Source organism: Lepidochelys kempii, chromosome 6, assembly GCF_965140265.1.
Source record: "Lepidochelys kempii isolate rLepKem1 chromosome 6, rLepKem1.hap2, whole genome shotgun sequence".
In the NCBI taxonomy this organism is placed as follows: Eukaryota; Metazoa; Chordata; order Testudines; family Cheloniidae; genus Lepidochelys; species Lepidochelys kempii.
The window spans coordinates 67,059,389-67,073,917 of NC_133261.1; the positions used below are offsets into that span (position 1 = coordinate 67,059,389).

At 41.7% G+C, this 14,529-nt stretch overlaps 1 protein-coding gene across 1 annotated transcript in view; it reads right to left on the bottom strand.

Moving 5' to 3' along the window:
- Positions 1-4,246: 4,246 nt before the first annotated feature.
- MAP3K9 (mitogen-activated protein kinase kinase kinase 9) overlaps positions 4,247-14,529 on the bottom strand; it is an 89,782-nt gene continuing 79,499 nt past the window's right edge. Inside the window, exon 11 of the mRNA XM_073348505.1 lies at positions 4,247-13,090. Coding sequence (XP_073204606.1) covers positions 12,609-13,090 — 482 coding nt within the window. The 3' untranslated portion in view covers positions 4,247-12,608. The remainder of the gene's footprint in view (positions 13,091-14,529) is intronic.

The following is a 14,529-nucleotide window of genomic DNA, read 5'->3' on the forward strand; positions in this document are numbered from 1 at the left end:
ACCATTCCTAAAACCCTTGATCGTAGGACTCTGCTCCCATAAATTGCTGTATAATTTCCAGTTTGATGCATAATTCAGTATTGCTCTGCTGCCTAAATCAGGAGGCCTTTTTGCATAACTTGTGTCTTGCATGTCACATGGTACATAGCTTTATTTCTCTCCAACCATCTGCATTATACTTATATCATATCGACATTCAGCTCTGTTATATTCGGGGCCATTGCACAGCGGGATCATATTCCACAGCAACAATACCCCAAAACTGCAGCAGCAATTCATAAATTCCAAAGCGACATGAATTTATTCTGTTACTATGAGATTCTCTTTGTTCCCACCTCCCAAGCCCCACCCAAAACATGTACTTGCTGGAGCTCATACTTGGAAATACTCACAGATTTAAAATTAATCTGTGATTATTTTTTGAAGGTGGGTTTTTTGTTATGCTTTTCAGACAGCTCAGCTCCACTCCCCTAGTCTCTGCATCCATAGTGCTGTCCAGGCAGCCTAGCTCAGAATTTCCTTCCTCTTATTTGCGCTAGGCAAAGAGAGAGCCTGTAACTGGCATTAATGGTGTCACTCCTCAGATGAATATGCCTCAGCTTCTGTGTTGTTCTCTAGGCTGCCTAGTTTATACTTCTGACTCCCTCAATCCCCACTCCCTGGCTGCAAGTTGGACTGCCGCTCTGGTTCCCTGACCCTGATCCCTGCTGCCCAGCTCTATCGAACACTGCTGGAAGCATGCTCTGTTATCCTATCCAAATACCTGCACGCTGTGAGAAAAGCTAGAGACTGAGCATGACTGAGGCAGCTACAGTCAGGTCCCAGGAGGTCAGGGAGCTAGAAAACAAAATGCTGCATCAAAATGGTGAATTCTTTGATGATAGAAATGCTAAATTCTGTGGCATTCTGGAAAAATGCCACAGAATTTAGCATGCTCACTAACTCACAGCCACTGTCTCACAAGATCCACAGCTGTGCAAATTGAGATGAATGTGATATTCGTAGCAGTTAGAGCTATGAGCACAGGTTAGCTGCCGTCTCAGATGCAACACTATCAATTTACACTTTGTTTGCATATTCAAGGTTATTCGGGCAACCATAAGGGATAGAAACTTGGTTTTAAAATGAGAGCTGAGATTCTGGAGCATAATTTTTGTGGAAAGGGGTGAATTCCACAGCAAATACATGGGGCTCTGGGTATACTTAATAGTGGTAGTTTAGTCTTTTTCTCTCTTGTATTTATGTTAGAGTGCCATCTTTGATCCCACCACCTTTCACTGCACTTGGATATTTTGTTGAAGGATTTGTTCTTTGTTAATTAAGGAGGATTTAAATGCACTAATCATATGTGATATAGTAAAGCTCCAGATTAAGCCATTTTAAGAGGTAGTCTGTATGCCAGAATCTCATAGAAAGTCTCCATGGAATATGTAGAATCCTGTGAGTCAAAAATATAACCAACTACCCATTCTTCTCTCTGTAAGCTGGTTACAGCTTCAACCCACCAGCCAACTGAACTGTAGTTTCCTTTGAGACTGCAATACTTTCTACTCTGGCAGATTAAGGGGGTCCACACCAGAGAGGGAACAAACTGATTGTAATAAAACAACAACCCAAACCTGCCCAAAACAAACCCAAAATTCTTACAGGTTTGGAAAAATTAAGGTAACTTTTTGTCCCCAAACCAAAACCTGCAATGCAAACAACCCTGAGAAATTTGTGACAATTCAGATCAGGATTCTAACTTTCCAGCTCAGGATTATCTCTAATTTTCAGACACTGCCACAGTTCTGGGTCCCAGCCAGGACCAAAAGTGTCTATGTTCAATGACAAAGGCTATTCCACCCAGTGTTTCCCTCCCAGATGGAAATCTGAAGTATCAGCATATCACACACAAGAGGGCCCATTCTCAATTTCCAGCCCAGGCCAATTTATCAGGAAGTCAAGATGGGGTTCAGATAAATTTCCAAACTTCTGAATGCTTAACTGAACCATTTGCAGTTTTATCTATCACTAGCTACAATCTTACCTCTGTCTCACATTTTCCCTACTGCCATAGCTACGCCTATCACCAGATAATCACACTTTCAGTTGCCTCAGTGTGGCAGTGAGCCCTGCTTAAACTACAGTAACATTTGTTCAGCTGCACATTCACTCCAGCGCTTTCACTAAAGTCTGCAAACTCCCTAAAACGACTATGTCAATTTACTAGCCAGCAGCAAGAACTTCCAAGCAAACCTATCATTATGCAACCAATTAGATTTCTGCTAAGCACAGTGGGTGCTTTACTGATATTGCCTTTCTCCACTTCCCTTATATTTAAGAAGAGCTAAGCAAGTAAACATTTACTTAAAAAGGCAGGAGATTAATATTATTTTATTAGCTGAAGCTGGATCAGATGGAGAAGTCTGGGCTCTTTCTCCTTAATCTGCCTAGAAAGCTGCTAGGAGTTTCCTCAAAGAAATATATTCTTCTGGTAAAAAAAAAAAAAAAAAAGATAATTAAATGAGCTGTTCTAGCATGTGCCATCTGCTGGCTGCTCCAATGCTTTAGTAAATCAAAGCCTCCAAGGGAACTAGGTAAACATAGTACATGTTCACCTCTACACCTGATCTTGTATAAAGCACAGAGACCGTATAAGAAGCTGTACTCCAGAATGTGTCCACCTTCCTTTTATAGGCAGAAAAATAATTATACTACTCAGCCACAAAGTAACTCCCTAGGTTCCTCTTTCTGTGTATAATTCAGCCTTAGTGCCCCCACTCATGCTGCCTCTTAATCCAAGATGCATACTCAGTAACAGATCATCCCCTCAAGGACCCTTCGTCTACTAGAGCTGATCAGAAAATGGACGCCAACACCAAGGAATTTTGAGTTTTTGCTGCTGCTATGCCATATACTCCCATTCTTCTCTATAGGCTGTGTTCCCTAGTCTGAATGCTTCTGCTATGCTGCACCATGGCCTGGCCTCTTGGTGAGGGGAAGCGGTGCTTCCTGGCAGTCAAATTGCCATTGTGCATCATGGGAGATTATGGAGCAGGCTGCCCAGATGGACTCTGAGGGGAATGGGAGCATAAGGTACCCGAGCTACAACTCCCATGAGGCACCCCATAGCAGCATTTCAAAATGGAAATATTTTGGGGTTTGATGGAAAACATCAAAAGTTTCCACAGGATGGCTTTTTGTGAACATTTTCATTTATCTGAACTGAATCAGAATTTTGTTTTAATTTTAGACAAAATTCAATTTTCCATCTAAAAACTGTTGCAACAGAAAACTTTCAACTAGCCTTACTCCATTCATTCCTGGGCTATATAACATCCCCTCTATTCCTCATGCATTACTCAACCACCCAGCATTTCTTTTTACTTTTGGTGGAGAGATCCACCCAATTTTATCCCCTTTCCGCCACACCCTAATGTTATAAAATCCTCCTTCTCAAAGGGGGCTGGATAACTTGCCTGCCCATAGGGCCATCAGTGCAGCTCCCCTAATTTAGTAGAGGAGGCTGCCTGACAGGTGTATGAGGTCCCTCCTTCCACTAGGAGAAGAGTATGCTGCCAGTCTGGAGATAAACCCAGGATTGAAACTCAGATCCCTACACATTTCCATCTGCCATCACAAGAGCAGAGTAAAGATTCTGAAAAGGCCTCTGCCACACAGCAGTCTGACAGGTTCAGTGAAATGGTAGGAAGACCAAACAAAGTTGTCATTAAAATTGAAAAAGTCATCTGCTAAATGTCATGACTCATGAGCCAAGTGGGTTACTGCATTAGCCTTTCGACTCTGGACAGCTGTAGTCACATTTTCGCTTCGTCATATGTAGAATAAGGAGAAGGATAGTCTTAGCTAATTCCTATATGAACATTACCCTTAATAAAAACCAATATACAATTAAACAGCCTGTTCAAAGGCGGTCCAGGACTAGGTTAGCAGGTGGTCTTGAAGGTCAGAATTGAGAGGCAAAGGCAAAGCTGTACTAAGTACCAGGAATGGAACAGCAGTGGTGGTACTCGTCAGCACGGAGGCGGATTTGCAGAACTATGTGGAGGTCCAAGGCTGGAACAGCAGGGATGCTGCAGGTCTGAATTGAGGAGCACTGGCAGAGCTACATAGGGCGAGATTGTAGATGTATGCTCGGCTTTAGGAAAGACCATCAGTTTTCTGCAGTCATTGTCACAATTATCAAAGCCTGCTCAAAAATACTTGAAAAATGGAACAAAAACTCAAAACCTAAAGTAGATGACGCAACAGTTTTATTCAAGTCTCTGTTGTCTGTGTTGAGACAAGGCCTAGATCAGCATTATACTGTAATACAATAATAATTTTAGCCATTGAACCAAGCCTGCTTGGCATCCTTGGTTTACAATTTACAGGACATCCAAAAAAAGGCAGAGAAATGAACAAAAAACCTGACAACATTAATTAGCTCTTTGCTTCATTTAAATATTATTCTATAACAAAAGAACTTAATACAAAAATAACTGAAATCCAAGATACACACAGTACATTGACACGGAACTGAGGAAAGAGATACAGTAGATTATACACAAGAGTAATCAGCTGATGTGTTAGCTACAGTGAAACAAACCAGACTGATGTAATTTAACTACTTTTTTAAGCCCTAATGGGTCAGAGGCAACAGCTGTGTCACAAATAAAGCTTTTTAAAAAATGAATTCAGTCTTATTTTCCCCATAGTCTTGCTGCTGAGCAGAAGCTAAAGGAAGGCTCCAACGAATCACTTCATTTAACAATAAGTCATCACACACACAAATAAGGAAAGAGTGGCCTCAATTATTTTATTTAACTTACAGGAGGAAATTAGCATTTGCAGTTTTGACCACTTTGCTGTTGACAAATATACTGTGTACTTTGGGCAAAGAACACCTTCCAGTAATGCTTCCTATCATGACAAATTTGTGAAGACCCTAGACAGGAGAGAGAAGCCACACTGCAAACTGAGGTAATTAGCAGGTCATAATAAAGGCCCACTCCTGCAGAATGCATGGTGCTTATGAGGTGTCCAGCACCCTTTACTCCTAACTGACTTCAACAGGAGCAGAAAGAGTTCTGCACCTCAAAAGACTGAGCATAAGGGCACAGTCAAACACCACTGAAATCTGTTTGCCTGATTCTGTTCCAGTTACGACAGTTTAATGGTGTGAATCCATAATTACAGCGTTGTAATACAGCAGAATTAGGTCAATGGGATTTTTGCCATTGACTTTAATGAGAGCAAGATCAGCTTCACAGCTAGTAGATAAGGCAAACAGAGGAGAAATATACTGCATAAAAAGAGCAGAAAATACATCCCTGGCTGAGATGATAATGACCTTTCAGATACACAGAACAGTTAGTATTTAAAAGGACAGTGATTTCCCTGACCTACTCCTTAGATATAAACCACTCAACACGTAGCTCAGACCAAACATCTCGGATGCACCAGAAACATCCCCACATTTACAGTGAACAAATTATACACATCAGCAAATACTGTGCTGGACCAGCAACAAGTAGCTGAAGGTGGCACAAGAGACTGTTGCTGGGCTTGGCAATTGTAGCCAAGACAGAACACTATCCTGAGTGTGTATTCTGCAAGGGGGTGGGGGAAATAAATTGGAGAAAAGGCATCAGGGTTACTGACACTTCTGTCCCCTCACCCACCCACGCCCCTTCACAGCTCACAACCAGTCCACATGGAAACAGTGCCTCCACTTTTGGCAAGAGAAACTTCCAAACTTCTGAAAGTGCCTATTCAAAGTATAAGAGCTAACATCACAACAGCAGTCAGCAGATACAAGCACACACAAGCTGGCATTTTCTTAAAGCCTTGTTGAAGAACTGGAGGAAGGAGTTACCTGTCAAGTGACAATCATACACTGCCACTCCTCTAAGGTTATGTCTACACTGCAATTCAAAACCCACGGCTGGCCCATGACAGCTGACTGAGGCTAAAGGGTTGTTTAACTGCAGTGTAGACATCCAGGCTCAGGCTGGGGTGCGGACTCTAGAACCCTGCAAGGTGGGAGGGTCCGAAAGCTCAGCTCAGGATGCAGCTGGAGCATCTACATTACAATTAAACAGCTCCACAGCCTGAGCCCTCTGAGCCCGAGTCAGCTGGCACGGGCCAGCCACAGGTATCTAATCGCAGTTTAGATGTATCCTAAGAAGAACAGCCTGGTTAGAACATATAGGAGCACAACCCTCCACTTTAGCACAGAAGAGCTCTAAGGCACCATTTCAGCAAAGCACTTCAGTTCCATTGACTTTACTGGAACTTAAACGTGTGCTTAAGTGGTTTGCTGAATGGGAATGGATGTATGTGCTCAAGTGTTTTGCAGGAACAGGGTCTAAAAGGGTCCATTCATTTCCTTAGTGTGTGTATAGCCAATAGGTAGCAGAACCAGAGGAACCACATCTTTTCTACCTAGATGCTCTCCACTTAAAATCATTTGCCATTGGGACAGTTCCTCTCTGAATTAAACAATGGCCTACTCTCACCCTAAACTAAACTGATCCACTGGTGAATCTGCGCTGGAGTTCCAGATGCTCAGCCAAAATAACTCTTGCATTAGAAAACTCATCATCCAACCCCAAGATTTAACACATTTTAGTGTTCGGATTACATAGACCTTTAGTGTATTTTCAACTTCTGAATAAGGTGCTCAATCCTGAGATGCAGAGACATCTATTGACTTCAGTGGGAGCTGTAGTTGCTCAACATCCTTTTTCCACTCGGCAACCTAACCCCTCCCCCCGATGGATCCATTTTAAAAAGGAACACCTTTCAATCTCTGCAAAGCAGAGCTCAAATTCAACTGGTACATGGCAGTATGCAATAGTGGCACCTCTGTCACGCTGCTATTTTATTCTCCAGAGTCTAAGATGTAAAAAGGGGAAACATCTACCTGTTATGGTTGCTGAGATAGCCTTGAAAATGTGACCAGAGCATTACTGATGCAGCAACGTCTGCTAGTGTTTAAGAGCCCAAAACAACAGTTCTGGGAGGTATTAACTATCCCATGCAAATACTCAGTGGTAACAGTGCTTAAAACACTGGCTATTTCACGTCTCAAAGCATGTAGGAAAGGGGGAGAACCATATCATGAAGATCTCCACAATTTACTTTGTGACAGTTCATTCTTGTGCCACGAATGACTGGACTTGAGAGCTACTGCCATGCTTTCCCACTTCCATCAAGAAGCCAAACCCAAGATGCTCACTAGAGCATCTAAGATCCCCTAAATGGAGAATCAAGTTCAAGAAGCCCAGCAGGGATATGAGCCTTATTGAGGAGAAGTCAAGAACAAAGACATGGGTGTTTTGGGACCTCAGTGAGGAGCAGCCAAGCCCAAGGATCCCAGGGAACAGATGTGATCATATTCTGATCATCTGGTATGAGTGGCATTTCATTTGAGTGGAGTTTGGAATACCCCAAATGGGATATTTGACGAGAATAAGCATTTCTAGATGGTGACGGGGTATTTGTCCCAACATGAGACTGTATCTCGCAAAGAATCAAAATAAGCATGCCCCACTGGGTTATCCTCAAACTTACATCAGGTCCTCATTTGCTATTTGTTTGTCCAGTTGAATCATCAACTCCAGAGCTAACAGTGTAATTAAGCAAGAGGCCACATCTAGCCAACATTATAATTCCCATGAGGCACTGTGGCAGCATTTCAAAATGGAAATATTTTGGGGTTTGGGCATTCAAATTTTTGATGAAAAACATCACAAGTTTCCATAAGAAGTCTTCTTGTGAAAAATTTCTTTTATCTGAACTGATTTAGAGTTTTGTTTCAATTTTAGATGAAACTCAATTTTCCATCCAAAAACTGTGAAACAGAAAATTTTCAACGATCCCTACTCCCTGCATTCCTGGACAATATAACATCCCCTCAACTCCTCATGTATTACTCAACCATCCAGCATTTCTTTACATTTTGGGTGGAGAGGTGAAGCTCTTAATAATATTCACTGCTTTGGGCACTAAGAATACATCATGCTTTCCTAATAGTTGCTGCCCTGGACTAACTGCTAGATACTAACACTCAGATGTTAAGGTGATGAGTGCATTAGATATAGATAGATTAAAGGACCAGTATTGTAACTAGAGAAATGCATCATGGTAATGTGCAGTTCTACTTTAAAATACATAGGATGGCATTTTTTTAATCTGCATGTTTATGTATCTGTATTGTTAACAGTAGTAAAAGCCAATACGTCTTGCAGCTAATGACTGGTTGGACTGAGGGCAAACAACTATGCAGGTCATAAACTGCCAAGAAACATGCTGATTATTTTGAGACTCCAGCAATGGAAAAATAAGCAGAATCTTTTAAATAAAGCACATACATTCTATCTTATTTTACATCATATATTTGAATATCTGAGACCCAACACAATAAGTGTTATCACACTGATTTCTACCTTTGCTGTGCCAGCTCATAGCTCACTAATCCAATATTCACTCAAAAAATCTTTGTGCCTTCCCCACATTCTGATCCCTATGAATGGGTGGAGCGTCCTGTAAAAAAGCACAAAGCTGCTACACTGATCTCCTTCAAATTCCTTCTTTTATACTCACCTTTGCTGTGATACCCACAAACCTCTCAACAATGATTAGGCACATGATATCTTGTGACTGCTTCTTACTGTACTAAACACAAATCATTTCACTGTTGCCTGGTCCATCCCCCCAGCTCCCCCACTGCCTCCATCTTTGTTTTTCTCCATTTGTTGACTCTTTTTTATGCCTAAATTATGAGCTTCTTTAGGACCTGACACTACCTATTGTGTGTGTGCGCAATTTCCTGATCCTAATTTGGACCCTAAGGCACTACCACAATTAAAATAAATAAATAAATAAATAATAAACTGATGAAGATCGCGGGGACGGAGCAAGTCATTGAAAGTAGAGATTTAGAACAATAACTGAGAGAAGGTAACTGCTTGCTTATTTTTACCCCAGTAACAGAGAAGATTCTGTGAATGTTTCAGTTAATGGGAAGGTATAAATTCTATAAGTCAGGTGTTTGATCTGACATGCTATGAAGCATACTACAGTACTGAAAGCCACAGTGTGGTCCTTTCAAAAGAAACAAAACCCCAGAGAGCAGACATGAAATATAAAGGAACCTAGGATGCCAAAAAAACCCCACCTAATTATTAAGGTAGTTAAACTCTGGACTAGGCTTCCAAAGGAGGTTGTGCAATCCCCATCACTGGAGGTTTTTAAGGACAGGTGAGACAGTCAGGGATGATCCAGATATACTTGGTCCTGCCGCAGAGCACGAGCTGGACTAGATGACCTCGAGGTCCCTACATTTCTATGATTCTTTGTACCTAAAATACATAGCATTTGTTCTATGCAGCTCACAAATCAATCCAAGGAACCCACATTCAGTAGGACAATGATGCTCCCAGGCATCTGGAACCGAAAGAACGAGAAATCTCTTCCTCATTCTTGGCAGGAGTTGAACTTCTCTTCTCCATGTAGAGAGCTGCTGTGGCAGAGAAGCTTCCCCAGAAGGGAAAAGAAGGAATCTTATTCTTTATTCTAAGGAAGCAGTATGGTTTTCAGGTGGCTGCAGCTGCCCCACCCGATCAGTGGCAAAAATTTAAAATTTGAAACCTCATATACATGTTTTCAGGCTGGGAGGGATTATTTTAAACAAAAACCAAATGTAGTTCATTTTCTAAAAAGCTATATTCATCTCTCAAAGGAATGGCAAGAAGGCTAAAAACAGACAATCACAAGATAAAGCAGAACCTAAATGCACATCATGGTTGCAGCAGATTTGTATCACTGTGCAATATTTTACTGCTGGTCATTATATTTCCTAAAAAAAGAATGCATTTTTAGATTATCTCCAACATTTATGAGCAAGTAGTGAGCATCTTTTTCTGGAAAAAGAAGCTCTGAAAAACCCAGGAAACATCAAGATTTCAGAGCTGGTCTTGATTATTCAAGAAAGTGGCAGGATGTCACGTGAGCCTTGGGATGCAATACTAGGCTTGATTCCTGAATCTTTGTCATGTATCTAATGTTGCCTTTGACTACAAATATAAATACTAACACGGGGGTGGGGAATCACACTACAAATGGAAGCTAGGTAATGTAAATAAGTTTTCAAAAGGACTTTTTTTTTTTAAATAAAATGCTCTGAATAGCAATAAACTTTTGAGTTCAATGTTTATTCTTTCAACTACCTTAAGATGTCAAACAGCAAACACCTGGATAGAGTGAGAGGTTATCCAGTTTCTCTGTATGCTCTTTATGGGTTTTAACAGACTGAGATCTCCACTATGAATGCTATACTGCCCCTATTGATCACAAGAAGATCCCGCAACTGTACCCTGGGGGAGGAGGCAACTATTCCTATACTTCTACATCTATAGCAATGAAAGGATATTACCTTCACTAAGTTTTGCTAAATCATAACACTTTTTTCCCCACACTGATGCCAATAGATTAATCTCTTAAAAGTGCTAACCTGCATGGGCAGCTACTCTCAAAAGAAACTATACACTGAGACTCCCTGTCCCATACACAGCAACCACCTGAGGCAACAATAGTACACTGAAAAAAAAAACCCTAAGAAAAATAATATTGTACTATTGATGTGGAACTCAGGGAGATGGGATGGGATCTCTGATGGCAGAGCAGGATCATCTAACGGGTCTGGGAAGAGGCTGCAGCTACTGCCATTCTGGTTTCTTACATAAAGGTCATATCTCCAATAAAGTTTTTCAGTCTACCAGAGATTAATCAAAAGAGACCTGTGGTTCTTCGGTTTTGGTTGTTCTGGTTGTACAGGATGAACAAGGAGAAACAAAGGAGAACCAAAATCTTCAAGGCTTCATATTATAAGGGCCTGAGGGAGTTTTTCGATTTCCCAATTCAGCATCTCACTTTGTAAATTAAAGTAACAGAAAATAGAATGAACTGATGGGACTGGGTAAGAACAGAAACAAAAGAAGAAAAGATCCACAAAGACAAATGTGGGAGTTACTTTGAAAATGTTATTTATTCAATTCAATTCCTAGATAGCAGTTTTTAAAAAGAATGGAGTTTCTCAGATGTAAATATCTTAGCACCACTCTATTTGCTGCTGTTATAGCAGATACCAACATTTGCCATTCCCCCCCTCTTCTTGGAAACTATTTTTAAACTTTAAACCTTTTACCCCAGTCTTTTGCCATTATTTCTTGGTCAACTCAAGTGAAACTCCAGTCACGCGCTTTCCCTTCCTTGCTTGGCAAATGGCACATGAATTATTCAGATACCAAAGAACTAATATATTTACCTGAATGGTGGTTTTCCCATAATGAATTTACACTGCCCACCTTCCCCTCCTCAAGAATGTTTGGTTAGAGCGACACATTAATTATTACATTGAATACTGGGACTGAACTGAGATTTCTCCATTTGGCAACATGTGGTCAAAAGTAGCAATGGGGATTTGTGCTCTTCTAATTGGCTCTCAGCTTCCTAGCTCCTAGTGAATTGTATCTAAGAATTCTATTGGAGATTTGGAGCATCCCAGCTACTGACAACAGGACAGAAGAAAAGAGATTAAAGTAGGAAAGACATTAACCCAGGATAAAAAATGTAGGAGTAGGAATAGGATAGGATAAAGAATGGAAGTGGTTAGGACCTTTGCTTAATCCAGATACATTTTTTCTTCATGATATGAGGCCTCAGTGCCAGATCTGGCTCCCACTGATTTCAATGGAAGCAGGCCATGAGTATTATATGCCTGATTTTCCGAGCATTGACAGGGTGAGTAAGAACCTCACTACTGAATACATTGAATTCTTTCTGCAAGACAAATATACCTGTCTGATTCCTAATGCTGTTGGCTTTGTTATACAACATCAGTGTGGAGAGCTTGCATTTGAGGTCACACAGAACTCAACAGAAAGAGTGAATTACTGTTCTAGCTACAGGTCCACTCACACAAAGGGACTACATAAGATAGATTTGATTAGATGGAATGTGTCAGAATTCCAGATGAAAACTGCATCTGAGGAGCATTTAACAAAGAAATTTATTAGAGCCCATAAAATCCAAACATATGTGGGCCAGGTGCTTCTGCCAGGGTAGCGGGTAGATACCAGACCAACCCTGCCATAAGAATAGCATTCAGTGGAGCAAATCTCCAAATATTTGCCATTTCTCCCACTTGGACAGCCTTGGGAAAATACCAAACACCGGTACCTGATATAGTGTAATACTTGGGATCTCAGGATCAAGGTTAATACTGGGATATATACCAATATACAACATTTGTCAAGCTCTGTGAGGTCAAAAACAGAGACTTTGATACGATCATTTTTGCTTATTGCAGTTTCAAACTGCAAAGACAAGATAAGGAAGACTACATAAAATCCCCACAGCAAAAGTCAGCAGCTTTCAGTTGCGCAGTTACATCCAACTGCAGACAAAAATCAGGCAGTCAGACAACATTTTCAGTAGAGGCAGCACCATTATATGATCTCAGTAGCATCCCTCCATTTTATCCGTCTTCAAAGTGCATTCTTAGTGCAAGTAGTATGATTGACTCTAAAGCGGCTTACCGCCCCCTAACGGATTTCATGCTAAGACCAGAACTCTTGTTTCAGTTCATACGCTGCAGGTTTGGTTGTTTTAAGTTCAGTTCTGCATAGTGGAACCGTGCTGTCCTGGCTCTGACCCTCAACATCTATGTCCAATAGCATCTGCTCCACTACAGGAACACCCACCTGGAAAGGAAGCAGAGCAGAAAGTCCTGGCCTCTCCTCTACAGTGCTGCTGCTACTAGCAAAGCAGGAGTCCAGATTGCTTGGGGTTTCAGTACTTGAACTATTGGCAGAGGATTCACCCCTGGCTTGGCTGGGCGACACAAACCACCAGGGATCAAGCCGCTGCCGGTTGGCTGAAGGGCGTGGCCTCGGCAAAAACTCCAAGGTCTTGGGTCTTTCCAGTGTGGAGTCCTGATGTGCATTCCAGCGTCTTGGAGTTGGAGGAAAGACAAGGTTGGGGTCTGGCAGGCGAGGGACCTCATTTGGATCTCGACTTGGGCTGGGAGTTTTTAATACACCTATCCAAAAAAAAGAGGAGAGAGAGAGAGAGAAGACCTATCAATTAAGTTGGAGCTATTTAAGGCATCTATCTGACCTTACTGCCCAAATACACTAAAGGCATGTGCAAAAATAAAATTATATATTCAAAATTCAGAACCCCCCTAGTTTTCATCTGAAACACTATATGTGAGGTAGACCACTGGGAGTTTTGATCCTTTCCACCAGAAAATTTTTGCATTGCATTAATAAATACAGGAAACATTGAGTTCAGAATAGAAGTTCCTGTGTGGACAAATTATTAAAAAGGGACAAATATAGTTCTCCAAACAACAAAGAAGTCTATGCCCCCGTTGTACTGATTTGAGATGAGGGACTGTCCACCGGCTCCTGGGCTGTTCTGGACACACTAGTGAGATACAGCTGCTCCAATGCTATAAAATCAGATCACTTAAAGCTCATGTAGGAAACCTTAATCTTTTCACTCAGTGGCTCTGGGATACTTCACTCTACCATCTTAATGTTCATTAAATGTATTTTAATAGAATATACATAATAAGCATAATATCTCATCATAGGAATTTGTATGTGGCGAAGAATTCCAAAGCAGAATTTATTGTTCAGTAAATGAAGTTTTCACTGAAGCTATTTTTATGAGCATAAATGACTATGTTAACTTGTATCTCAGTACAGACCCTGATACAATAGAACAACTGCAGCCTGACAGGACAGTGGCCTAAATAGCTACAGCCACTTAGATCAGAGAACAATTACAGTGTTCCCCCCCATACTGGTAAGGAATTTGGGATGTTGTGGAGACTCAGTCCCAGGTAAACGTTTGGAGGCAGAGAACACCTTGTACTCCCCAACAGGAACTCTCCGGCCAATGAACAGAAAGTGGCACTGGCTCAGTCCAAAAGACCTCACGTCCTTTTTTTGTTGGCTTTCAGAGTAGAAGTTGCCTTGAAAGCATAGGAGGGACTTAAGGAAGGACAAAGGCTGAAGGTGGAATCCTCAAGAATGAACAACAGAAATGACATTATATTTGGATAGTGCCTTCTGTCTAAGAAACTAATATAGTAAGCCTCATAATACCCCATGATGAGGAAACAGAGACAAGAGAGGTTATGTGAGTTGCCCGAAGTTGCACAGTGAATCAGTGGTGACACCAGGCCTCAACTGATTAGAGCAGAGGTTCTCAAACTTCATTGCACTTCAACCCCCTTCTGACAACAAAAAACAACACACAACCCCAGGAGGGGGAACCAAAGCCTGAGTCCACCTGAGCTCCGCTGCCCCAGGTGGGGGGCCAAAGCCAAAGCCCCAGGGGTTCAGCCCTAGACAAGGGGCCTGTAACCTGAGCCCCGGCACCCAGGGCTGAAACCCTCGGGTTTCAGCTTTGGCCCTGGGCAGTGGGGCTTTGGCTTCAGCCCTGTGCCCCAGCAAGTCTAAGCCAGCC